The following is a 26,084-nucleotide window of genomic DNA, read 5'->3' as shown; positions in this document are numbered from 1 at the left end:
ACTGCCACATGTGTAAGCTACCATTCAATCCATTGACAATCTTCCCTTCTATCATGAATTCAATAGGACTGCTAATGAATGGTGACTTCACATGGCTGAGTCTGATTTCACATGCATAGCTAGTGATGAATGTTCAAATTTTAACATGTCATATTTCCAATACTGGCATGTGGCAGGTTGGACTGCTATGGACTGCCTATTTTTCCTCAAATAACCATTCAACCTGTTCCACACGGGAATGTGGACTGGCTAATAGGCAGTTCAGAACTAGAATACGTAGTGGACACACAGGAAAAAAATACTGAAAAAAAGGAGGAAAAAATGGCATTAATGGGTCTTTTATAGTTAGCCCATGAAGGACTATTCCAATGGCAGACTGTCAATACAGTGGAGTAACATTGAATATCTTGGGTAGTCATAGAAAGGCAGACACTGGGTTGTGGAAAGTGCATTGAAATCACAATGGTCATGTTATACATTTTTCCCCAACATCTGAAAACATCATACAGATACTCAGTGAAGTAAAGTTATTTTATTTGTTTATTATTTATATATTTATTTGTTTATTATTTATTTCAAGAATGCAAGAATGTTGTTTTCACTAAAGCATATATTAAAAGTTATAAGGATTATATATGTGTACAACTTTGTACCTATGTAATCTTTCTTTTTTGGGGAGGGGGGGGGGCCACAAAAATTTTGTCGCCGGTGATGGGGGGGCCACTAAAATTTTTGCTGGTGTTAGGGGGGGCCTGTAAAAAATATACGCACCACATATTTTCTCTTCCGGCCCCCCCCCCCCCCTGCCGTTAATTGTGCTCGTTCCCTAATTGATGGTAGAATCGAGACTGTCTATGATTTTATCAATTGGAACAAGAAATAATTTCGATTGATTAACTAACACAACCAAAATTTTGAGCATTTTCTTCTACTTTAAAAACTACGTCATCGCCTTTCATTCACAATGCCGTTTTCGTTTGAAAATGCTCTGTCCCCATTGTCGGTATGAACGCCCAAGTTTGCCACGGCCGCACTGACTGAGAGATGGCTATATCCTCAGCTATGTTTTTCAGTTTCGGAAAAGACTTGCCAACTATTCCTTTCAGTGCAAAGTGCAGGTCTTTCTACGTTTGCAGAAAAAATTTACTATCGTTGCCTCGCCCAACGAGCTGAGCTGTTGGTTCTTGATGGCTTGAAAAGGTAGGTACGCTATCAACACCATTGTTGCCATGCCTTTTTTCTCGCCAGGTTTTCTCATTTCCCGAAATTTTTGGTGATAGCTATTTGAAAATAATAATTTTGCGTCCGCTGATCGTGGCAATTTGATGTGGCTCTCAGAAACTGAAGTCCGGAAACGTCACTGGCTTCGAGCCGGAGACCAACCGAAAATACATTGTCAAACTTTCTATAAAAGGTCAAACCAAGTTTACCTGCTCAATTGGATGCGTTGAATCATAGACAGAGTCCCCCCTCCACTGTCTATGGTTGAATGCAAAAAACAAAGTATGCCATTAATTAGCGATTAAAAGCTGCTGCAATTCAGCATTCTATGCAATTGATCTTATGCTTGAAATATTTTCATTTAGACTGTCTTTTTCGTCGTAGGTTTCTCGAGAAAAATCTACTATCTGCTCACTTCAGTCGGAAAGCCCCCAGATGAATAATGGTATCATCTGTATGACGCGCGCAAATATGTTTTGTGCCATGTCAAGGCCGAGACTCGTACACGACGTACAAGGCCACAGTTACGAGTGGAGTGATACGTACCGGCCGCCGCGTACTATGCATATAATAATTATTATATGCATAGTTACGCGGCGGCCGGTACGTATCACTCCACTCGTAACTGTGTACAAGGCGACATTGTAGGCAATAAAAAGAGTCTGGCTTTATCTACAATTTACTATATTCTTACAAAAATACAGGAACACTGGCCTTGCATGTGTTTGAAAATCGATTTCGGGACGTCCCTGAATGAGAGCTCGCCCGGACGTAGAATTACTAACAACCAAAAGCCGTCGACGACAGCTGGCAGCAAGTACTACAGGTTAGGCCGGCCGACAGTTTGAACAACGTGATTTGTGACATTGATTCCCTGCCAGCCGCAACAACCATTCATACTGTATATGAGCTAATACACTGAAACTGTCGGAAAACCGAAACCTTGTGTGCATTCTCCGTACAGAATTTCGTTACACATGTTGGATAAACGAACAGCGAGGCCTGGAAGTTTTTGGCAATTCCCCACTGTCACTCTAAGAATTCGCTGCAGTACAGTAGCTCGAGGTTTTGCCTGGGTATTTGGGTCGGGCGGCAAAACGGCAAAACCAGATCTGGTTTTGCTACGTACGTACGGTACTGCAGCTATCTAAGAATATGCATCAACCGTAATTCGTCACAAGTCGGTAAATTAGAAATTTAGTGACTTTGAATTTCATTCGAGGAAACACTGCAGTCGGTTAGATCGGAGATATTGCCGAAGTAACTGCTCGAGGTCAGATGACACCATGCGATGGATGTAAAGTGTGAAAAAGGTTCATAGGCCTATACAACAACTAGAAATGAGACGCACATTGTTAACCTCGACGATAACTGTATACTAAAATAAGAGTTAAAACGTTTTTTGTGAGAAATTGGAAATGACGGCATTAATTATGACAACGTCTAGTAGGCCTACATGACGGGCGTCTGTCACATTACCTACCGTTTTCTCTCCGGCACATTTTCTTCAATTTTGAAAGTCTGTCAAATCAGGTTGCTTCAACCGTGATAGGTTCCCTGGTCAATGAAATTTAACTCAGCAATGCAACAAGACTACACCTGGGCAAAAGCAATGTAACTTTATTCATAGAAAGTACATGTAAATCCTTTATTGAATAGTTACTATCGCGACGTTCACGCAAAATGAACAGCCTCTGCTAGTGGTGGTGTTTTGTCTCTGACTGCGCACTCCACTGTGTTTTTATAAACAAACTGCACAATGATCTGATGCACTTTGCTATACAGTCTCCGTCGGCTAATCACTTGGCAATATTTCGTGGGGAAGTGTTCGGTGTTCAAGACTTGAAGTAACATATTGTTGCAACGATTCGCGACTTTCTCTACGGTGAACTTCACCGATAACGGCATTGACGTCTTTTAAAAAAACTTCCCACAATCCGATGTCGTATTTGGGCTAACTCACGGTCCCTCTGCGGACCGTGCCTAAATGTAAACTACACAAGTCGCTCAGGAAGTCACTGACAAATAATTCATTCTTTGCCCTTTGAACCCAATTCAGGTCCATGTAAGGACTAAATAATGACATCATCTATGCATGCTATGTAGCACAGCATGCAGCAGAAATTTGCATATGATTAGAGCGACCTTTCGATGAAACCGGGTCAACAACTTTGTCGTGAATACTTAATTCGGTCTGGTTCGCTGGAAGGGAGACAGACCTGTCTGTAAGCATTTTTTCCTCAACACACGATGTTTTTTGTGACAGGCTATGTGCCACCACGTGACAGAAATGACAGACTTCGGTATTTTTAGTCCCCACGGACATCGTCCGGGGGACTTATAGGTTTGGTCATGTCCGTGCGTGCGTCCGTCCGTCCGTCCGTTCACGCAGATATCTCAGAGATGCCTGGAGCGATTTCATTCAAACTTGGTACAAGGATTACTTCATATGTCATACAGATGCACGTTGATTTGTTTTCTGATACGATCCAATATGGCCGCCAGGCGGCCATTTTATTACGATATTTTCATGTACAGAGCCATAGCTCAGACATGTTTCAACCGATTTTATTCAAAGTTGGTACAAGGACATTGACCAATGTCATAGATATGCACGTCAATTTGTTTTGTGATACGATCCAATATGGCCGCCAGGCGGTCATTTTGTAACGATTTTTTCAGGTACAGAGCCATAACTCAGACATGTTTCAACCGATTTTATTCAAACTTGGTACAAGGACATTGACCAATGTCATAGATATGCATGTCAATTTGTTTTGTGATACGATCCAATATGGCCGCCAGGCGGCCATTTTGTAACGATTTTTCATGTACAGAGCCATAAGTCAGGCATATCTCAACCGATTTTATTCAAACTTGGTACAAGGACATTGACGTATGTCATACATATGCATGTTGATTTGTTTTGTTATACGATTCAATATGGTTGCCAGGCAGCCATTTATTACGATTTTTTCATGTACAGAGCCATAACTCAGACATGTTTCAACAGATTTTATTCAAAGTGGGTACAAGGACCTTGAACAATGTCATAGATATGCACGTCAATTTGTCTTGTGATACGATCCAATATGGCCACCAGGAGGCCATTTTCTAATGATTGTCGATTTGTTTCTCGATATGGTCTGATATGGCCACATGGTGGCAATTTTGTTATGGTTTTTTTCATGTCGAGAGCCATAACTCTGGCAAGTTTCAACTGATTTTATTCAAAGTTTGTACCTGGACATTGACTTATGTCATACGTATTCGTGTTGATTTTTTAAATAGTAAGATCAAATATCGCTGCATGGCGGCGATTTTGTTACGATTTTCTCATGTACTGAGCCATAACTCAGAATATTACCACCAGTATCATTCAAAATTGGTACAAGGACATTGACCTATTTCATACATGCTCGTCAATTTGTTTCACGTCATGTAGCAGTATCATATCAATTATTGAAGTTTCATAATTAGGCTGATATGTCAAGAAATACTGCATCAAATTTCATGAAACTTTGTACAGATGTTAAGCTCACATTGCTTTAACAGTGAAAAAGACATTTATCAGTGTCATTTTAATTAATTTATAATTGCATATGTAATGAACTTTCCTAATTAGAGTGATATATCCACAAATACAACGTCAAATTTGACGATCAGATGTCGATCTCATAGTGTTGTAAATACTGCATCAAACTTTATGAAATATGGTACCGGTGATTATCTGTTAGTGTTAGGATAGTATGCAAAAATGTTTTGCAACATCCTGTTTATTAATTCCTAGTTGACTCATTTAATGAACTTTAGGATGGTGGCCTACATTGTTTTTATGTTTTCATCACCATGGAACTCATTCTTGGCCATTGAGCATGTGCACCATCTGTATCAAAGTATTTTTATCACAGACCCTGTGTTAGCGCTGGCTTTTCAAAATGATTAGCCACCGTGGCTAAAAGAAACAAATTTTCATTAGCCACAAAAGATTTTGCCTAGCCACACAATTGTCCGCGATGAAATGCTTGATGAAATGGAAGTCTGCACGATACACAACGTATTCATTGGCGCGTGGGGAAAGTCTGACATCTTCTCTGATTTATGGACACATACATGACATGAAGAGGTAATGAAATTCAAGACCATTCAAGCTATTTACCTCAGTGATAATCTCACCTGAAATTAATAAAACAACAATATTTGGTCATCACAGTGTGTGTTTATTCAGTGTACTTATAGTCTCAGTGTTACATCCATAACTTTAAAGATGTATTTCCATACAAACTGACTATTGTTTTACAACTGATCTTTTTCCAGGGCACAGATTTGTTGTGACATCCTATCAAGCTGTACCTGGATGTTCTCAAAAGTATCATCATCCACACCCTCAGAATTTCTTACTTTTTTTACCATGTTGGCAAAACCTAACCTTTTTTTCATGTTGATCCATACTTCAAAAGCTGCATCAAAGTCAAATTTGTGCATGTGAGGGCCCTCTACAGAAATCATAGCAAGATCATTAACATGAGTAACTGTTAATAAATTTCTATGAGCTGTCTTGATTAAATTATATTGGGAAAAACCCCTCTCACAACTAACTGATGTGACTGGGCAGGTAAGTGCCAATGCATACAACATACACATATTTGGATATACCTCTCTTTGTTTGTTGAGGACTTCTCTGAAGAATGATTGAGTATCCATGGTTTTGTTTTTCAACATCATTGATTTCACTATGGCCCATTCCAGTTTACAATCTGTGGCATTGATAATGGGCTGATGGATTTTGCCTTCTTTATCTGTCTTCTGAACACCAAAATGATCTACAATACTCTGCAGTTGTGGCAATCCATACTGTGAATCTGGACTATCAGGTAATTTTTGAGGGTCTAACACACAGAAGGAATCCATCAGCCCACTATCAGGGAACCATGTTTGCAGATGCTGTACAAGTTCCTCAGTAAACCTTATTTTATTTGCCTGAAACTTCTCCCTTTCGCTAATTGTATCTCTGATTTCCTGAGATTTAAACAAGCTTTTACCCTCACTTGAAGGTACACTTGGCACACATTTGAGAAATTCCTCATAGTTTGGCCCATCCACAGTGAGTAGAGTCTGCAAAGCTAGTACTGTCCCATCCACTTGAGTCTTGAGATCAGAATATACAGCAGTTTCTGTCTGCATGGCTTTACACAACTTTGCAAGTAGGCCTATAGCATCAGCAGAAAAATAAGTCATTGCAATAAATTGATAAGTACCAACACGCTTCAATAGGCCACTTGCAATAGCTTTGTGAGCTCTTTCTTCAGAAATTTGAACAAGCCAAGCAATAACACTATCAATACAACCTACCAGTGCTTCAACGCAATCATTGAATGAAAGCCATCTTGTAAAGAAAACTTGTTTGATTTTCTTTGCCTTTGCCTCCCCATGATGAACCTTTGCCGCCTCTAGAATTCTCAACAGTTTTGGTGAAAATTTTAGAAGTTTCCCCATCTGATTGAGATCACGAATATACTTTACTAGGTATGGGACCATATTAGCAGCCTTCTCACTGGCAAGTGCCAAACGGTGAGCTAAACAGTGATTGGCCACAAGATAAGGGTTTACATCCTTGAATCTTGTGGTCACACCAGATTTCTGCCCTCTCATCACACTAGCACCATCAGTTGAAATACAGATTAAGTTTCCAACATCAAGATCTTTATCAGCTAACAACAAAGACACTGCGTTGTAAATCTCTCCAGCTGAACATGCAGAAAGTTCCTTTACACTGAGAAAGTGTGATTCTACATTTCCATCACAGTTCACAAACCTAATATATACCATCACTGTTGACAAGTTTGAAACATCAGTAGCTTCATCGAGTTGTGCTGCATATATCTTAAATGGACAGTTTTTCACATTACTCAAAATCTGTCTCTCTATGACTGTTCGTATGGAAAGGAAAAAATCATCAAGACTCTCATGATGTGTATACTGTAGCTGTGAACTGCCATCCTGTAGAGGATTCAAGGCTTGGCAACCCTAAAATCAGGGGAAAAAAGAGATACAAATTTGGTCAGTCATGCAACATGAGCCTACAGAACATCCTCAACATCTTTCCTGCACCTCAACATATCTTTTTCAATCATATTTCTTTGCATTTTAAATAAATATGGCAGAAATACCTCACATAAAAAGTTACTAAAAATAATAATCATACTTAATTCCCTAAAATATAATATTTTCCCCAAATTAATCATAAGAAATCCCCAAAACTAATCTCAAAATAATTGCCGGTAAAATGAAGCAGAAATTTTTTGCAGTACTGAAAGCATGCTACTGTGAATGGGTATGCTGGACTTACATTTGATATCTGCATGTCTATTAATGCAGGAAGTTTCCTATTGGATATCTGTTCTTTGGCCATGGTAAAAACTGTCCGCATGAGTGCCACAGTAGTGTCTTTTATTTTCCCATATGCTGTGGTGGTAGCAGACTTCATGTCTTCTTGGAGGGACGGCCTTGCAAACGCAGCTCTACAATCAAATATTATTATGGTTGAAGGGAAAAAAATTGTTAGTCTGGTCGCTACAACTTGTACAAGAATCGATCGCCGCGCCATGGCAGGGAATCAGCGATCGTTCATCGAATAGTTTCATACATCATGATCGTTTATTTGTTGTGCCTTTTTCTCACATTGTGTGTATACACGTCAAAAAATTTGTGATTCTTCCACATCATTTACCATGTACGATATGCTCAACAGGTTTTACTTACATACATTTACATCACGTGGGCAACGCGATGTCGCATTTGCTTCTCTCAAGTTCGCTCAAAAATATGAATAAAACAAAAGTAAACCAACCTGTGATCCCTGCTTTTTGCATGTTTCAGTAGATCATCTTTTTTGGGGGCATTGTCAGACTTTCCACGCGTGAATACGTTGTGTAGTTTCGAATCGATGCAAAGTTTACATTTCATCAAACCATTTTCAGCATCGTGAGTTAGCCACGGAAATTCTGTGAACCAAGCTTGTTGAAGTGATCGATGCCTGTCGCGGCCATATTTTTGTTTTTCTTTGGATTTTGGCTCGTATCTTCTTGAGAACTAGAAGCCCTTTCAAAATAACTTGAAATAGATCGCACTCCGACGGCGTTTTTTTGTTTTTCTGCCCATGGCATGGTCATCACAAATTAGACGTCGCGGGCCTGTCGCCCGACGTCTGCTATATATGCAAATACATGTGATACTCGATCGATCACGCGTACGTCACAAGTCTCGCGAGACAATGCGTCTGCGCGATGAAAACACGATGTCCAAGATGGCAGCGTTCAGAGACCGCACTTTGTAGTCTCGTCCGACCGCAGCATATTTTTATCATGTCACATTGCTTTCACTTTTGGGCCAAATTCCCATTCGCCACTGTGGCGAACGATGTTTAAAAACTTTTCGCCAAATCTGATTTCTATTCGCATTTGGCGACGTGGCGAATAGGCAGCGCGAACACAGAGACCTAATAAATGAAGAGGACTCTATCCTCTCTGAGGACTTGTAATCAAAGTACCCATTAACAAGTAGGGACTGTGTCATCAACGATGACTTGTTTGAGGGTATTTTGCGGGAAAATAAAGACTTACGTTTATCGTTTGAAAGTGATTTGAAGTTGAAACGGCGATTCAAATGGGTCGCCCGCCGCCCCGGGAGCATCGCGTTGACTGCACCGGCCACTCTGAATGAAAGCTCAATCAATATCGTGATCTGTGGTTGAGGTTTTCTCTGTCAAAAACACTCAAGATGAGGAATTTTAAAAGGATTTTTACCAAATCTTAATTTAATATGTTATTTTGGAGCGATCAATGAATGTTTATGTGAGGTATTAAAACTTTGATACGGAGACAGCCATGGCAGCCGGTCACGGGAGTCTTGATGTACAACTACAACACACTGCAACATGTTCCAATGGTCACTCCAAGTTCCGAACTGTTGACCTCGCGTCATATTCCTACGTCTATGACTCATTATTTTGTCTAAATAAACCAGGAGCTTGAAATGATGGGGATAGAAAATGAGACACATTGATACGATGGTTGGAAAATGAAAGAGGGTTAAAGAGATACTCGTTTTTTTATCGATGTCGAGGATATTGAGACACACTGATACGATGCGGGCATCAGGAAATGAAAGAAAGTGCCAGAAAGCTTTTGACAAGCTCTACTTTACTTGAAAAATTACACCATCGCCAAACTTGCCATTTCGAATATACAACTGGTGGGTCATGTAAAAATTGAACACAACCACGCTGAATACGGCGTGGCCTGTCATACCGCACTACTTCAACACAATGCCAATGGTCGTCAAAAAAGAACGATGTCGCTTCTGGTTTCAACATGTCGAAGAACGCGATGTTTTACTGTTGAACTGAAATAGATGTATTTCATTACTTGTACAAAAACTAACGGAGTCGGTGTTTGTAGAATAACGTGGTTCTCTAAATGGTCACCGATTCACAATCACTGAATCATCGTTTACAACAGGTTGCCTTCGTAACTCTCCGAGATTTGTGATCAAATCATTGTTTGACTTTGAGCCAATTTAAATGTAGGCGATACATTTGTCAAATAATTTACGTGAGCCACACAGCAAATTGGCCTTCATATTGTCGCTCCAGACAAGAAAAGGAAGTCTGGCCACAGTCAGTGATCATGGTCTGGCTCAGAGAAATTTACGGCGAACGAAGCTAAAAAAATTGGAGGGCAATTATTACCAATTCGTTTTTGTGGCATCGTAAAACGATCAATGGCGATCACTGTACACAAGACACTTGCTAAGTTTACGTTGTTTGCTACAAAGTTGCACAGAAATTTGACCCTTCAACAAAGTGGGTCACAAGCTTTCCTTTGATGTGAAGGTGTGTAGATTTATATGCTTGAACTGCTAGTGCAACAAATTGTTGGCCGGTCTACAGTCCAGAAACTTACGTCTGAAAAGTTAGGTCGACACTTGTCTTACTCGTGCTCAGTGTAACCACACTGTGGCTGGGACAGTTACCGCTGCATAATTTATGCATGTCAACATAATGACAATTTCCAGTTGGAGATAATGAGCTATTGAGGGCAAACCTGTGTGGTCTGAGACGCGCCTCAGGCGCGCCTCAGGCGTGCCCAAGGCGTGCCTGAGGCCAGCCTGAGGCGAGCCCGAGGCGAGCCCGGATGGTGCGTTAGTTCTGCTTTGAACTGTAGTTATGCAATTTTTTAGGTGATGATTTTTCAGGATGATCATATACCTTTACATGGAACTACAGTTTTCAATTTGCAAAAACAAGGCTGGAACAACTCTGTAGTCTATGTACCATATGGTTTCATACATTTTAGGTCTAGATTACCTCTGTTCACTGTAAACGTGTAATTCCTGATATGTTGTTCAATCTGTCTTGCAGGTGAGTGCAGTCATTGAAACTAAACATAAGGTAATGTTCAGCCTAGTGTCTCTTAAGAAATATGCCTCACAGGGACAGAGTCCCTATCTGTTCACATGATTTTGGTTATTTTTAGAATGGGGACTTATTGATTGGGTTCTGTCTGTTAGTGCTTATGTGCATTTGTCTGTCCATTCAGAGCCAATTCTTAGACATGACGACCGTTTTCTCTCAAACTTTGTATGTGAACAACACTATAGCATACATATGCATGTTGATTCATTTCATTATCTATTACAATATGGTTGCCAGGCAGCAATTTTGTGCAAAGGGCCACAATTTACTCATGCCTTGACTGAGTTGGCACAAAGACAGTACACTACGACATGTTCAATAAGTATCAAACTTTGATTTTAAGTTGTTTTACAATTATATATCCAAATGATGATAAAATTTGGATAAGTAAATATGAGCAATTTTGAAGACAGAAGTATGTTATCATTAATATTTTTATTTTATTAATATCATTAATATTAAACAGTGCAGCTGACACACTGTTTTACAAAAAATTTTGTCATGGAAATATCTATATGTTGTGTTTAAAAGAAGTATTTGGGTATAGATCTAGATATTTGGAGATAATTTTTGCCTGTTTTAAAAAAAAATGGCTAAAATATAATATTCATGAAGTCCCTGGTCCAATTTCAAAAACTTAAGAATTGATGCATATTGCACCTATGTATTTGGTGGTAGATGCATTCTCAACTGAAATTGGGTATTTGTTCAAATGAAGTTAATATGACAAAAATATGCTAATGAGCAACAAAAGTGTAAATTTTAACCATTGTTCAGACTGTCTTGGCAAGGCAGCTACATGTAACATACCATGTTGTACAAAAAGTGTTGCTTAGAAGTAGCCATGTGTGAGTCTATAAGAAGTTGTGGCATACAGACCTTGTAAACAATCAGATTTTTCAATAAAAATATGCAGGATGACATAAATATATACACAACAAAATGCCATCTCTATAGACAGCAAACTTTGCTGCTTAATCCCGCAAGGTCGGGGAGCAATTTTAGCCAGCTTTCACCGCCACAACAAATGCTGTATATTTTTTCATCTGATTTTTTGATGCTATGCACTTTAAAGTTCATGTCGCCTTGAAAGGACTGACATGCAACTTGCACCAGTCAACATGGAGCATCTCCTGAGAATTTTTAAATACCAGGTGATTTATAATACATGTATTAATCCAATTTCTTTACAGATGTCTGACATTAGCTGTGTTGTCCACATGTGTTCACTTCTTCATCAACGCTATTCTGAATTTTCACCTCAACTTCTACAAGCATTCCAGAAAGCTTTACCCAAGAAAGATGAGAAGGTAAGTAATCCATTTAGCATTGTAATAAATGAACAAATGATGTAATCCATTCTGCCTAAAAATGCCCAATTTAGTTTACCAGGAAGCTGCCCCATATTGGAGGATTTCTAGGAAGAATGTTTAATTGACCATATAAGAGGTATGAATCAGGAGTAAATCAGTTTAGTCCCAGTATCAACTGAATTTCATAAAGTTTTTGATCTGTGTCTTTTTCACATATTTGCTGGCATCACCTTTTGCATAAATTCATGCAGTCATCATCTACCCACAATTTTATTGGAATCTTTTTCATGTTCAGAGCTGTTACTTCAACATGTGTATAAGACATCTTTGTAAGTTGGAACTAAGATGTACATCTGTCACAGTACCATGGTACATGCATGTACTGACTATCACTTTGGTTCATTTATTCATTTGTATAATCATAGTTTGGATATGCATGTTGCTAATGAGGAATTTGTAGCTTTACTTTGATATTAATAGCCTCTTCGTAGATTGCAAAACATAATTTCTCTTTACTCCAGGTGAAAAGTGGGATTTGTAAAGCCATATAAAATCTGCCAATTGTTTTTGGTATTTTTCCCTGTCCATGGCTTAGGAGGTGTAAATGAATTTGTTTAGGTATATCCCTTCAATGACAAATACATATTTGACATCACATTTCACAATCATGGTGTCATTATAAATTATTTGAAATTACCCACATTGACTGTTATCAACAATTTTGTTGCTGTGGAAATTTAGTTTAGGTCCATTTATTTATTCATTCATTTGATTAACCAACAGATGCCAAATCCAACTTCACTATCCTCTAAAGCAATGCTCAAGGGCATATTATGATGTTCAAGTCTTGAGTTCAACATCATCTGTTACCTTGTCTGATATCCAATCCACTGCACTGAAATGCCTCGTTAAAATCAATATGCCTTGATACTCAGCATAGTGTTCGTTATTGTCCTTTAAGGAATCTTCCTGTTCAATGCAATAGTCTCCTGTACATTATCCATACAGCATTGCATTCCTAATGAGAGAGCAGTTCATCTCTTGTCACAAGAAACAATAGTCTGTCGTTTATTTCTGTGTAGATGGGATACCATTGTCATGATACATGTCATCCATTCGGTATATGTTGGTACAAAGGAGGTATATGGACTAATAAAAACGTTTTCTTCAAGTCTGTCAGTCCTGCCATGTTGTTTGCAACCCTAATTACTTTTCATACAGGGCATTGGTAATAATTGACCATTGGAAGTTAGAAATTTACAGAGCAAAGAAATTTACAGAGCAACTATCAGAGCAAACCATCTTGTTGTCTTGGACCACTTACTACTTGACTTGCTCTCCCCTGTGAATATTTAAAGGAATATTGCTATTAAACTCCAATCATGGCATTGTGTATTGTTAAACTGACTGGACTGTGGTATGTTTATTTTATTTAACAGGTTCCTGATGCAGGAAAGCTCAGAGTCATATTGCGCCTACTTGCAGAGGTAAAGACCTGCCAGTGTAACTTTATCAGTGTTCTCCCCAGGATCAAGCTAAAGCATATCGGCTAATTTGCATAATCATTTGCATATTCATTAATTTGTATTTGCATATGGATATAAGCATGCACATGCACCCACACATACCTGTACACTCACAACAAAATGCAATGGTAACACACAAGTATGCAGTGTGAACATCATGGAAACTCTTTATTACACTTAGATAAATCACCATAGTTTTGTAATTACAATTAAAACAGAATATTCAAACAGTAACAGCAAGTTCAGATTGAAAGCAAGAAATAGTTGGATCATCTGTTTGGAGTTTCATTAATACATATATTGAAAATAAAATTGTCAAAAATTGCCAATGAAGAGGAAAGTTTCACAAGTTTAAGCTTTACACCATTCAAATGTAATTGAGTTTTTTATCGTTTTTGAACGACAAACACCACGAATAATTTTTCATCAGGGGGATCAATTTCAATCATGCGCCCCCCCCCCCCTTGCGTAACTACCACTACCATTGAACATCATCGTTCGATTCTTGATTTTAAAAATCCCACCAAGATGATCACAAGACGTGAACTAAGTACGACTAGCATCATTCGAAAATCAGGTGTAAAATCTCTCAGAGAACTTGTCAGCATGAAGGTAGAAAGAGCCTCCATGGTGTCAGAGTGGAACCACACATGACGCCACGATCAGTGTCAACAAGTTATAAACATGGCGGCCAATATGGCCGCTGCCATACTGGAATGCAATGTGATCGCGATCTTGATCGTACTCGGTCCAAAAAAAGATCATCGTTATAAAATCACAATCAACCTCACCAATCAACTGGTTCTCTTGTTTCTTAGCGGTCAATTTTGTTGATCAAAGCATTGGAGTGTGATCAAAGGCCCTGCAAGTGCTATACCGCCTTACTCTGTGAATACTTGTCCTCGATGTATACTGACTAAAGGCCTTTGGTAGTAGATCTTTCACTTGCAGACTGATGTGACATCTTCATTGATCAAAATCTGAACGATAATGCTCCTACAGTGCGGTTTTCCATCGTTTTTAAACACTTTGAATGGCACGGCATCTTTGACACGGCAAGTGTTAGCGTTCGATGACGGACAGCTGAGACGGTGACAATGACGTTGTCGGACCTCCCACTCTGAGGAGGGTAGGGTAAATCAGCTGATCTCCGTTTCACACCTCGGGTTATCAGTGTAGTCGCATGTGAATGACGACCGGAAACCACACAAAACGGTTGGGATGTTTGTTACATTGTTTTATTTTACAACAAAAGACGTTATTTTTGAAACGAGCAACACAGGCGTCGAAAGTTTGATTAGGGACGGTTCCATATGGGTATCGGCCTTAGTGATAGCGTATCGGCAAAAATCAAAGGATATCGGCCCCTATACGCTAAAACCCTCTGGGGAGAACTCTGCTTTATATTATGCATCCTTCTCGGCATTGTGTATTGATAATGCTATGAAGCATTCACTTTGAAGTAAAACACTCTTTCAGATGAGATTGTGGTTAAATTCTTATTTGGTTCATACATCCTTCTCAACTTTGTGTATAGATAATGCTATGGAGCATTCCATTGGAACTGAAAGACTTTTCTGTATAAGCTGATGTGTAAATCATTACTTCTAAAAGCTTGCTATATATAAGTTGTAACAAAGACTTCATAAAGTGTTACCTGATTGGACAACAGTTTTTAGCCTCACTACCATCAAAACAATGGAAAGAAATTTAGTGAAGTTTAGATTGTAAGATCTTACGTAGAATTATTAGAATAAACACATGACTTCTAGTATGTACTTTTGACGACAACAGTCACTTTAACAAGACTGAAAAACACTTTAAAATTTATTTTAGTAAAAGTTAAAATGTTCATTTCTTATTTGTATCTAATGTCTTTCAATGTTTATTTATTTTGTACAGCTGGTTGTCTATGGTGTGTTCACTGACAAGGAAGGACTGCCGTTATTGGCTAATCAAATATCATCTGTGACTAATGCAGACAAGGAAACCCATTCCAATATTTCCCTAATTCTCAGCTTTGCCAGGCATTGTGGAGAAGACTATGCTGGTTTGATTCCAAGGAAAAACAGGTATGAGGTTCAGCTTACACCAGCTATTAAAGTGTGTGATTCATTAGATGGAAAAAGAGAGGTACATTGTGTTAATCATTAGAGTTCATTGCATTATATTTCCATAGCAAATACACAGAGGAAATATTTCTTCTTTTAGGGTATCTGTGAAAATTGCAACATCAGGGGCCCATATGACCTTCAATTATCCACTAGATTCAAGACAGCTTTGCATATTTTAATCTCTGCTCCTCCACTGAAATCAAGTTTGTCTACAAAACATTCACATAATCTACCAGCTACCATGTCTTTGTTCTTTCGTGTGACTCCATTTCTGGCAACCAGGTGGTGTAGCTTGCACATTAAGAGGCAGAGATAAAACAATATGATCAAGAGCTTTTTGTACGTTTTGACTTCTGTATCGTAGAATCAGATACAATTTCCATCATGTTATTTGTGACCATTCACAGCAGAGCCCTGTTGGCCACTTGTCCAATGAGAAGTGATTGTTGTTCTCCCTGACATCACTCTATGGTAGTTCACTTGCCTTCCACCAAGTGACCAGATAGAGGTGAATTCCCTTACACAAAAAAGTGCTGTTCAGAGTGGTAAAACTCAACTATTATAGAAGTTTCAAAATCAAGTTTTTTCATGGTCCTAAAATAATAACCCCATGATGAAAGCCATCTAAATTCCTGTGGTACATACATCTTTTCTATATGGCAAGTTACAATCTATTATCAGGCTCCACAGACTTCTTTGTATTCATCAATAGTTACAGCATGTAAATATGCTATCAAAATGTGATTTTCCTACAATTAGTATTGCATATTCCTATTTACAAGCTACCTATATATTAAGTCTCACCTTTGCTGTAAGATCAGTGTACCAACAGAAAACTTTCTTGCAAAGGCAAAATTTTAATATTGTTTAAATAGTCATTCAGTTTCTATGTCTTCGAGCACAACAGTGTATCCAAAATGTGTAATCTTAGCAACTTTTCAAAATCATTAGACAAATGAATCTATGACTTTACACTTAGTAGAAAGAAGGCCTGGAAATAAAGACAGGAAAGCCTTGATTCATGTAAAATTCAGCATTTATTAAAAATTACATGAAATCTATTATTTTGTATTTCTATCCATAGACTTCTAGCAGAAAAGTTCAATGTTTGCCTTCCAAAGAGTGAAATCTTCTCTACTGAGGTTCAGAAGTCTTGCCAAAATATGCTGAGAGATTACTATAGCTCTCTGACCAAACATCTTGTACAGGAACATAAAAAGTTACAAAAAATGGAACGGCAAAATAGAAAGACCTTACAGGTATATGTGACACTTTTTATCTGCAAGATATGTTTCATCTATGTTATTTCAAAGTATATATTATACCAGTTAGTATGGAAGATAGTAGTTTTTGACGAGGTGCATTAATTGCTGTCTGTGTATTCAGTTGTTATCTACTGTAAACTCATTCAAATAGATACCAGTTAAACATAGCTTCATATTCTCATGGCACCAGACTTTAGGCTAATAGATAACAAAACATTTGGCTGATTGTACCAAATCAAGAATCAATGGCATTTCTTGCTGATTGCAGCTGATTTCTTTTTATGTAAGTAAGCTATTGGGTGCATTTTGACCAGCCAAGGAAAAAAATGTGACAGCATAGATACTGAGTCTGTATTTTTTGATAGCATGGTGTCTGTACTACAGTTGACCAAGTTTAAATAAACGTATTACTGTAATGGGAAAATAGGGTCCAAAATTGAAATTGAGCCATCATCAAAGAAATTTCAAAATTTATTTGGTAGCTGTTTGTTTCATAATGTAGATTGAAAGTTATAATACCCATAACAGTAAATAAAAATACAAAACTTTGTACCCTCTTTGTTTCCTTCACCAGGCAGACATAGAAATAGAGCTAGTCAGACATTGACCCACATTTATCTGTGCCTACACTTGACGTATCTGTATTATGTTCACACTGCCCACAGACATCACAGGGGAAGATAGTGGGCACAACCAAGCAGTTACTCAGCAGCATCTGATATGCATATGCCCCTGGGAACTCTGCTTGCAAATGCTTTCTTCTCTACTTACTTTGTGTATAACATTATTATTTTTAGTCTGACCTTTTCACCAGAGATACAGAATGTTGTGATCAAGTATTTGGTGAAATTTTAACTTTGATTTCTATTCATCAAATCAGATGAAGGGAGAGCTAAATCAGGACATGAAAGAAGAGACTGAAAAAGCCCAAGCAGCATATCAAAAACTACTTGTAAATGTTTCAACTTTTTCTGTGAGTATATTGTTTGACCACCCCATCTGTATGTGTTGACAGATTTTATGTTAGTACATGGTTATATGGGAGCCATCTTATCATTTTGTTCAGGGTCATTGTATAGCAGTTGTTAAAAGTACAATGAACAATATAAATTATCCAATTTACTATCACTGCCACTATAGATCAGCAAATATTACATCTGTCGACATTAGTAGTGTTGAAACTGTCTGTGGCGTAACCATTTCACCACAGTGGTTGGAACTAATCCCATTGTTTTCTATGGTAAAGTTGGACCTCTAGAGAGGGAAATGTAGGTACAAGGGATGAACAGTTAGAGTAAATTTGTGGTGCCGAAAGTAACTGTTGTGCATGACTAAAAGAATTATGAAATTACATAATAATACATGATGATGTTCAATAGTGTTTAGCAACGTCAATTTTATGCTGTAATACATTTCTATCAAATATCAGGATCTTTTAGATGAAGACATGCCAGATCTCCCTGAAGACGGTGAGTACCGGTACATAAGTGAATGTGGACAAACCATTTCCAGATGATGAACTCTTAACACTTTTGATATTGACACATGCCACATTACATTGACACACTGTCATTTTTAGTCCCCACGGACACCGTCCGGGGGGACTTATAGGTTTGGTCATGTCCGTGCGTGCGTGCGTGCGTCTGTGCGTGCGTCTGTGCGTGCGTGCGTCCATCCGTTCACGCAGATATCTCAGAGATGCCTGTAGCGATTTCATTCAAACTTGGTACAAGGATTACTCCATATGTCATACAGATGCACGTCAATTTGTTTTGTGATGCGATCCAATATGGCAGCCAGGCGGCCATTTTATTACAATTTTTTCATGTACAGAGCCATAACTCAGGCATGTTCCAACCGATTTTATTCAAAGTTGGTACAAGGACATTGACCAATGTCATAGATATGCACGTCAATTTGTTTTGTAATACGATCCAATATGGCCGCCAGGCGGCCATTTTATTACGATTTTTTCATGTACAGAGCCATTACTCGGGCATGTTCCAACCGATTTTATTCAAAGTTGGTACAAGGACATTGACCAATGTCATAGATATGCACGTCAATTTGTTTTGTGATACGATGCAATATGGCCGCCAGGCGGCCATTTTATTACAATTTTTTTCATGTACAGAGCCATTACTCAGGCACGTTTCAACCGATTTTATTCAAAGTTGGTACAAGGTTATTGACAAATGTCATAGCTGTGCACGTCAATTTGTTTTGAGATACGATCCAAAATGGCCGCTCTGCGGCCATTTTATTACGATTTTTTCATGTACAGAGCCATAACTCGGGCATATCTCAACCGATTTTATTCAAAGTTGGTACAAGGACATTGACCTATGTCATACATATGCACGTCAATCTGTTTTGTGATACGATCCAATATGGCCGCCAGGCGGCCATTTTATTACGATTTTTTCATGTACAGAGCCATTTCTCAGGCATATCCGCATGTTTCAACCGATTTTATTCAAAGTTGGTACAAGGACATCGACCAATGTCATAGCTATGCACATCAATTTGTTTTGTGATGCGATCCAATATGGCCACTGTGCGACCATTTTTTACGATTTTTTCATGTCCTGAACCATAACTCAGACATGTATCAAGCGAATTCATTCAAAAGTATTTTTATCACAGACCTAATGAAGAGGACTCTATCCTCTCTGAGGACCTGTAATCAAAATACCCATTAACAAGTGGGGACTGTGTCATCAACGATGACTTGTTGTTCAAAATTTTGTTTTACCAAAACCACTTGTCTGATAGCTTTTGTATTTGGTTTTCAGGTTCATAGGGATAATAAAAATGTGACATATTCAAATTGTGATGAATTTGCAAATTTGCACTTTTTAGGCAATTTTTGCCATATTTGGTCAAAAAATTTATTTCTAAAAACTACTCGTCTGATAGCTTTGATATTTGGTGTGCAGATTCCTAGGGTTTATCTAAATGTGATATATTGAAATAATGATTAAATCTGCAATTTTGAATTTTGGGCAATTTTTGGTCAAAAATTTTTTCTCCAAAACAGCTTGTCTGATAGCTTTGATATTAAGTATACAGGTTATAGAGGTGATCTTAATTTGTAATTTTGAATTTTGGGGCAGTTTTTGCCACTGTTTCTCAAAAAATTTGTTTCTCAAAGACTATTTGTCTGATACGTTTGATAGTTGGTAGAATCTTAGGGATGATCTTAATGTGATATGTTCAAATTAAGATGAAATCTTCAATTGTGTATTTTTGCAGCTATTTTTAGCTCACATTTAGTTATACCAATGTGAGTTTATCGTATAGGCTGAAGTCGATGGGGTCTGTATGTATGTGTGTATGTATGTATGTAAGTATGTATGTATGTATGTATGTATGTATGTATGTACGTACAGTATGTCCGTCAACATCAAAAACAGGCAAACCGCTGCACATTTCAGCTTGGTATTTGGTGTGTTGATGCATCCTGGGCTATAGATGGGATTTTGTTCAAATGAAGTCTGCATTGCCAAAATTATGCAAATGAGCTTACAAAATGTGAAAATGGTTAAGAATTAATAACTCAAGAACTGCTTTTTTGATTGCTTTGAAAATTTGTGTGCAAGTACCTTAGGTGAACCTTATACAGTTTTATGAATATTGTGAAGATATTATTAATTTTGTATTTTTGCTGAATTTTTTGGTGATTTTTCTCATTTTCAGTAAAAATTCTTCTTCTCTGAAACCACCAGCCCAATCGCTCTCAAATTTTGGTTGTCTCTTTGCAAGGGTGTTACTATTCTAATTTGTTGAAATTGTGACAAAATTAGGAAAATTACTATTTTTGAGCAATTTTGTCATTTTTGGTCAAAAAATCTGAAACAGTATTTCCTTTTTAAAACCCCTGGACAGACAGCTTTCATATTTGGTACACAGACGTACAGAGATGACAATAGTTAGATATGTTGAAATTGTCCTGAAATATAAAAATTTGTATTTTTAGGACAATATTGTCATTTTTGGTCAAGAAAACTTTATCTCAAAATTACTTGTTTGATAGCTTTGTAATTTGGTATAAAGTCCCTTGTTTGATAGCTTTGTCATTTGGTATAAAGTCCCGAAAGATGTTATTACATAAATTTTCTGCTCAAAGTGTTGGTAAACCCCAAAATTTGTATATTTTAGGTAATTTTCTCAGTTTGTGACCTTAAATGACCAACACCAACCCAGAATATGTTGTGAGACAATTTTGAAGGCTTTGAACATACTTTTGTCATGTTTGGTATCATTTTGTTGGAAAATTTGATCCAGAAAACAAAGCTAAGGTGATTTTTTTCATTTTGGACCAATTTTTGCAACTTTTCTATGTAAGACATACAAGAACTGATGAGAAATTTGGATCCAGGATATTTCCAGATGTTGTAATCACCGCCCACAGTGGAAGGCATTTCACTATCTGTTACTACCTTAAGTGCTGTTTACATTAGAGTGATAACACTCATGGCATTAATTAAAAAATCTCCAAGGTTGTAAATGTACTTCCTGTCATTTGGTCTTATGTAACACCAAGGGTGGAACATTTGATATTCAGGAGGGGGTAGGGTCAAGAAGATTGATGATGCAGCATTACTTTTTTACCAGATCCCTTGTGCATTTTTTGCCCACTCCCACCTTTTCTTTTTATCAAGCCTTCTCTGTTTTTTGTTGTTGACATTTGCTTGTATATTTAGGATCTGCTTCTCCATTGCTATAGAAGTTGATATGCATGTTCCTAAAGATGACCTCTAGTACCTAAGTTGGAGACCTTATTTGCTTTTGTCATTCTTGTTTTTCCTGGTTTAAATTTTTCTCGAATGGACCAATTCAAACCGAATGTGAGCACATAGTGTCCTTGACGGTATTTTTGCTATATTGTGTTAGGCCATTCTGAAATGAACTATCAAAGATATCCACATTCTTCATCAGCACATGTGTCACAAACAGTTGTTCTCAACATAATGCAGCAGAGCTGTATCGGATGCTAGGTTGCGTGTTTGACATTTTGACCTACCATTTACAAATTCATTGTCCAGTTGTATTAATATATGGTATATATGTTTGCTATTGATGACCTAATGTACATTTATCCAGATTGGCATGAAATAGGCACAAAAATATAAATTTCTGAGAATTTTGTTTGAATTATAATTACAGTTTTACTATTTTGTCCGTTAATTTTCTCCTCTTTTGGCAAAACACTTAATGACATTCAAAATAACTAGAACAACTGTTCTGATGGGTTAAACCTGGAATTCAAATGGACCACAGCACAAACAAAACTATAAGCAGAAACATTCATATAAATTTATGTATTTCCATACACACTTATTAATTATTTCGATTGTACAACCATCGCTTGATATCTTTGGCGTATTGGGTGTGTTTAACACTGTGCATCCTCTTTATTCTGGAGTAGAGCCATTGTCCTCATACTTGATTCTTTGTTGACATTCACTGATTCACTTTTTTCTCACAGCATTAAGTCTATAAATTACAGATATTTGTCTCCAAAATGTCAATATTCAGCATGTTCTTGAATTCTTGCAATACTATTGAAATCTGGTAGTTTGTATTCTATGAAAAATGACAGCTATGTAAAGTACAAAGTTGAGTATGAAAACTGTCAATACAATGTACTCACCAAAACTGAAACCAGCAGTATGTTAAAATGTCAAATAATTTTGTTTGCAATATTTATGTTATGTAGAAAGTGCCAGACTGGAGAGTGGAGTAGGCATTGAGAAATTCAACCCATACAACCTTACGGTAGAATTTGACTTTGAAACTTCATTGTGGGAAGATGAAGATACCAAATCCTTCTATGAAAGTCTGATCAATCTCAGAGCATTTGTACCCGGGGTAGGTTAACAAACTCTTGTGATTTGTTGTCTGCCAAGAAGCATTATATTTTGACTATTAAAGATAGAAAGGAAAACTAGAATACTTTGCATGTTCCTATTGGTTGGCTTATTGTACAGATCTGAGCCAGGTATGAAAGGTACCAGCTGATAATTTTTATATCATTGACAGTGTTGACAGCTAAGTTTAAAGGAAAAGTTCTGAAGAATCATTTGCCATTTCTAGCTTTTGAAGAATATTCTTTTCAACAAATCTCTGCAAAAACATACAAAATATACGAGTCATTTCCTTGGAAACACTCTTTTTCCTAATTTTGGTGTATTTTGCCATTGTTGTCTTTAATATTGAAGGGCCATCTAGCTGCTTTCGATTGTGTGTACTATTTTTTGATGAGGTAAAAACTTTGATATGGTGTCACTAAGTTAGGAGGTCTTACTAAGGAGTCTTGCAACCTATGAACCATGCTACAGCAGCAATGGATACCCACAATTTTGGTCTGCCAAGTTCAACCTTACCGTGTTGAACATGAATTTAGCTACTCAGAACTGATGCATTCAGAAAGAAACAATTCTGATGATTTCTTATCCATACGTAGTGATTGTTACTGACCTGCTTGTATCGTTTTGTGCCATGCATGTTGATGACTCGATTAACACTTTCAACGCGGGAGGGCATATTCTGTGGCCAGGAGGGAGGCGCGTAAATGCGCCAAGAACGTACGCGTTTATATGCGTTCGATATACGTTGGCGTTGTCTGATCTACATCATGTTTGTTGACTATTTCCTCAAGCCTAGCTTAGCATACGAGGTAGAGGTCAAACCTAAATGAGCATGCGCGCCAAATTTGTAAACAAATGCCGCCATACTCGGTCATTTCTCCGCCGTAATTTGTAAGGATCGTGCCATCAGTTGTTGTTTTTCTGTCAGAAGGTATCTAAAAATGGCAACGCGGGCACAGTTTAACACCGACTAAGACCTTGAGCATGTTTTTCTAGACAGTGATAGTGGAATTGTCAGTGATCGTGAAACTGAACTCGACGGAGATAGCGGAAGTCATATTTCAAATTACAACTCTATATGTTCCCAAACCAGTTGAGCAAAGACGGAGATTGCAAGCAAGACAGGAAGGTAGGCCAGCTGAGCATGCTGACAGAAAAGTGCGACAAAGGGTCGGTGACCGACGTCACAAACGTTGATGGGGTATCCTGTGGATGTTGTACGACATCAATCTATCAATGACAATTACACATCGGACTAGCTACCAGTATATAAGCTTATATATAATATAGCTCTCTTTTGAATATCAGATGATACCTGTTGTTCGAAGATGAACTTGTAATAGATATGCATATTAACCTCATTTATGTGGAATATGTTTTAGAGTATGTATTCCCCTACTGAATTTGAGTTAATAAAACGTAAGTAGTAATTGTTAAAGTGGTACACTGAAAAAAATACATTTATATTGAAATAACAACAAAATGCAACATTTTTGAATTTCTTTGGTAAAAACCAATATGGCCGCCATGATCACGTGACCTTCTAGGTGTGTCACATGACCTTTTGTTCAATTTTATCATGCTCTGTCATATTGCAATACTCACTGAAAAAATTGTCCCGAATACTCTTATAATTACAAAGATACAGCTCATGCATGTAAATCAATATTTGTAAGGCCCTATATCCATAGAAAACTACGCACAGGAAAGCATGTATAAAAATTAATTACGCAGTGAAAGTGTTAAAGCAAATCAAGTTCTCTCCAGTTTGACTCAAAAATTTTTTTTTTCACCTGTCCTTAGAGGGCACACAGTACACTGTCTTGTATATGCACAGTGATCAGCGTCCCCTATTTATCTTCACATTTGTACTATTCTCAAAACCATGAGACCACATCATGTATTTTTACAACTTCTTCAGATTCTGTTCAAAGACAGTGAGAAGAATGAAGTAACCAAAGAAGAAACAGTGGAAGAGTTAGAGGAAGGTAAAAAGTCCCAACGCAGTCTTTTCGTGAAGTGAACCTTGACCAAATATCCCTTGTTAGGGAAGTAGTCTATCATAATCCAATTCAATAACTTGCATTTAGATAAGAAGGCATTGTTGTAATGTTGTAATTTTTCTGAAACTCACACACTTTATTGAAATATATGGTAAAATATTGGTGTTAATGTGATGATTCATGGGTAAAATGAACAGAATATTTCTTAAGAAACTCAAGTGAGATAAATTTGCTGACTCAGCAGTTTTTTTTCATTATGTTAATAGTCCCCACGGACACTGTCCGGGGGGACTTATAGGTTTGGTCATGTCCGTCCGTCCGTCCATGTGTGCGTCCCTCCATGTGTCCGTCCGTTCACGCAGATATCTCAGACATGCCCTGGTCAATTTCTTTCAAACTTTGCACAAGGATAGTACCCTACCCCATACAGATGCACGTCGATTTGTTTAATGCGATCAAATTTGGCCGTGGTAGAGGACTTTTTAGTTTTCACCTCCATAGACTCCCATGTATAAGGCAGTTCTCCATAAACTCCCATGTATAAGGCAGTCCATAGACTCCCATGTATAAGGCCCAGAAAAATAAAAATTTAGTTTCTCATCATATTCATATTGCAAAAAGGATGCAGTGACACAGCTTTTAGTCCCCACAGATAAAGTCCACGGGGCTCATAGATTGCGTCATGTCCATTCGTGAGTCCATCCATTCACGCAGATATCTCAGACACTTTGACAAAATGTCACGTGACCTTGGTGACCTTTGACCTCGAATATACATATTTGTCCATAACTCAGCATCACAAGTGCTAAACCTTTCATATATGGTATGATGGGACACCTTATGACGCCACATATTGTACCTCATTAATTATGCACATATCTAATTTTGAGCGAGCCAATAGAGCTAGAGGTCTGATTTTTGGTATATATATGGATAACTTAGCAATACAAATTTTTTTGAATAAATGTCACGTGACCTTGGTGACCTTTGACCTCAAATATACATATTTGTCCATAACTCAGTAACCACAAGTGCTACAGCCTTCATATTTGGTATGATGGGACACCTTATGACCAGTGTGCGAAATTAACGTCGGTCCGACGGTCCGACACTGACAGATTTCTCGTCGGGCCGCAAGTTTTTAGCAAGATGTCGGTCCTTATGACCGACTGAAATTTGTTATAAATGATGAAAATTTCTCCGTCAAGGCCTGTAACAGATGCAGATGATGACTGACTCTGAATCATGCGATTCAGACTTGAATGTCATGCACCTATCAATGTTTTCCACCGTG

At 37.8% G+C, this 26,084-nt stretch overlaps 2 protein-coding genes across 4 annotated transcripts in view; one reads left to right on the top strand and one right to left on the bottom strand.

Annotated features, from left to right (window-relative positions):
• LOC139134528 (regulator of nonsense transcripts 2-like) overlaps nucleotides 1–26,084 on the top strand; it is a 105,619-nt gene that overhangs the window by 22,534 nt on the left and 57,001 nt on the right. For all 3 annotated transcript variants that reach the window (XM_070701390.1, XM_070701388.1, XM_070701389.1), the window contains 9 exons: nucleotides 10,643–10,672; nucleotides 11,890–12,006; nucleotides 13,449–13,496; nucleotides 15,438–15,607; nucleotides 16,734–16,908; nucleotides 17,795–17,887; nucleotides 18,344–18,383; nucleotides 22,637–22,788; nucleotides 24,709–24,775. In XM_070701390.1, the coding sequence (XP_070557491.1) occupies nucleotides 10,643–10,672; nucleotides 11,890–12,006; nucleotides 13,449–13,496; nucleotides 15,438–15,607; nucleotides 16,734–16,908; nucleotides 17,795–17,887; nucleotides 18,344–18,383; nucleotides 22,637–22,788; nucleotides 24,709–24,775 (892 nt within the window). The remainder of the gene's footprint in view (nucleotides 1–10,642; nucleotides 10,673–11,889; nucleotides 12,007–13,448; nucleotides 13,497–15,437; nucleotides 15,608–16,733; nucleotides 16,909–17,794; nucleotides 17,888–18,343; nucleotides 18,384–22,636; nucleotides 22,789–24,708; nucleotides 24,776–26,084) is intronic.
• LOC139134519 (zinc finger protein 862-like) lies at nucleotides 5,518–7,902 on the bottom strand. Its single transcript, XM_070701378.1, has 2 exons — nucleotides 7,571–7,902; nucleotides 5,518–7,248 (listed from the first exon to the last, which is right to left on the bottom strand). Exons 1-2 carry the CDS (start codon nucleotides 7,826–7,828, stop codon nucleotides 5,518–5,520), a joined length of 1,989 nt encoding a protein of 662 aa, XP_070557479.1. The 5' UTR covers nucleotides 7,829–7,902.

This window comes from Ptychodera flava, chromosome 6 (genome assembly GCF_041260155.1).
Source record: "Ptychodera flava strain L36383 chromosome 6, AS_Pfla_20210202, whole genome shotgun sequence".
In the NCBI taxonomy this organism is placed as follows: Eukaryota; Metazoa; Hemichordata; class Enteropneusta; family Ptychoderidae; genus Ptychodera; species Ptychodera flava.
The sequence above is the reverse complement of the archived record's forward strand: the minus strand, read 5'-3'. Positions and strand labels throughout refer to the sequence as shown.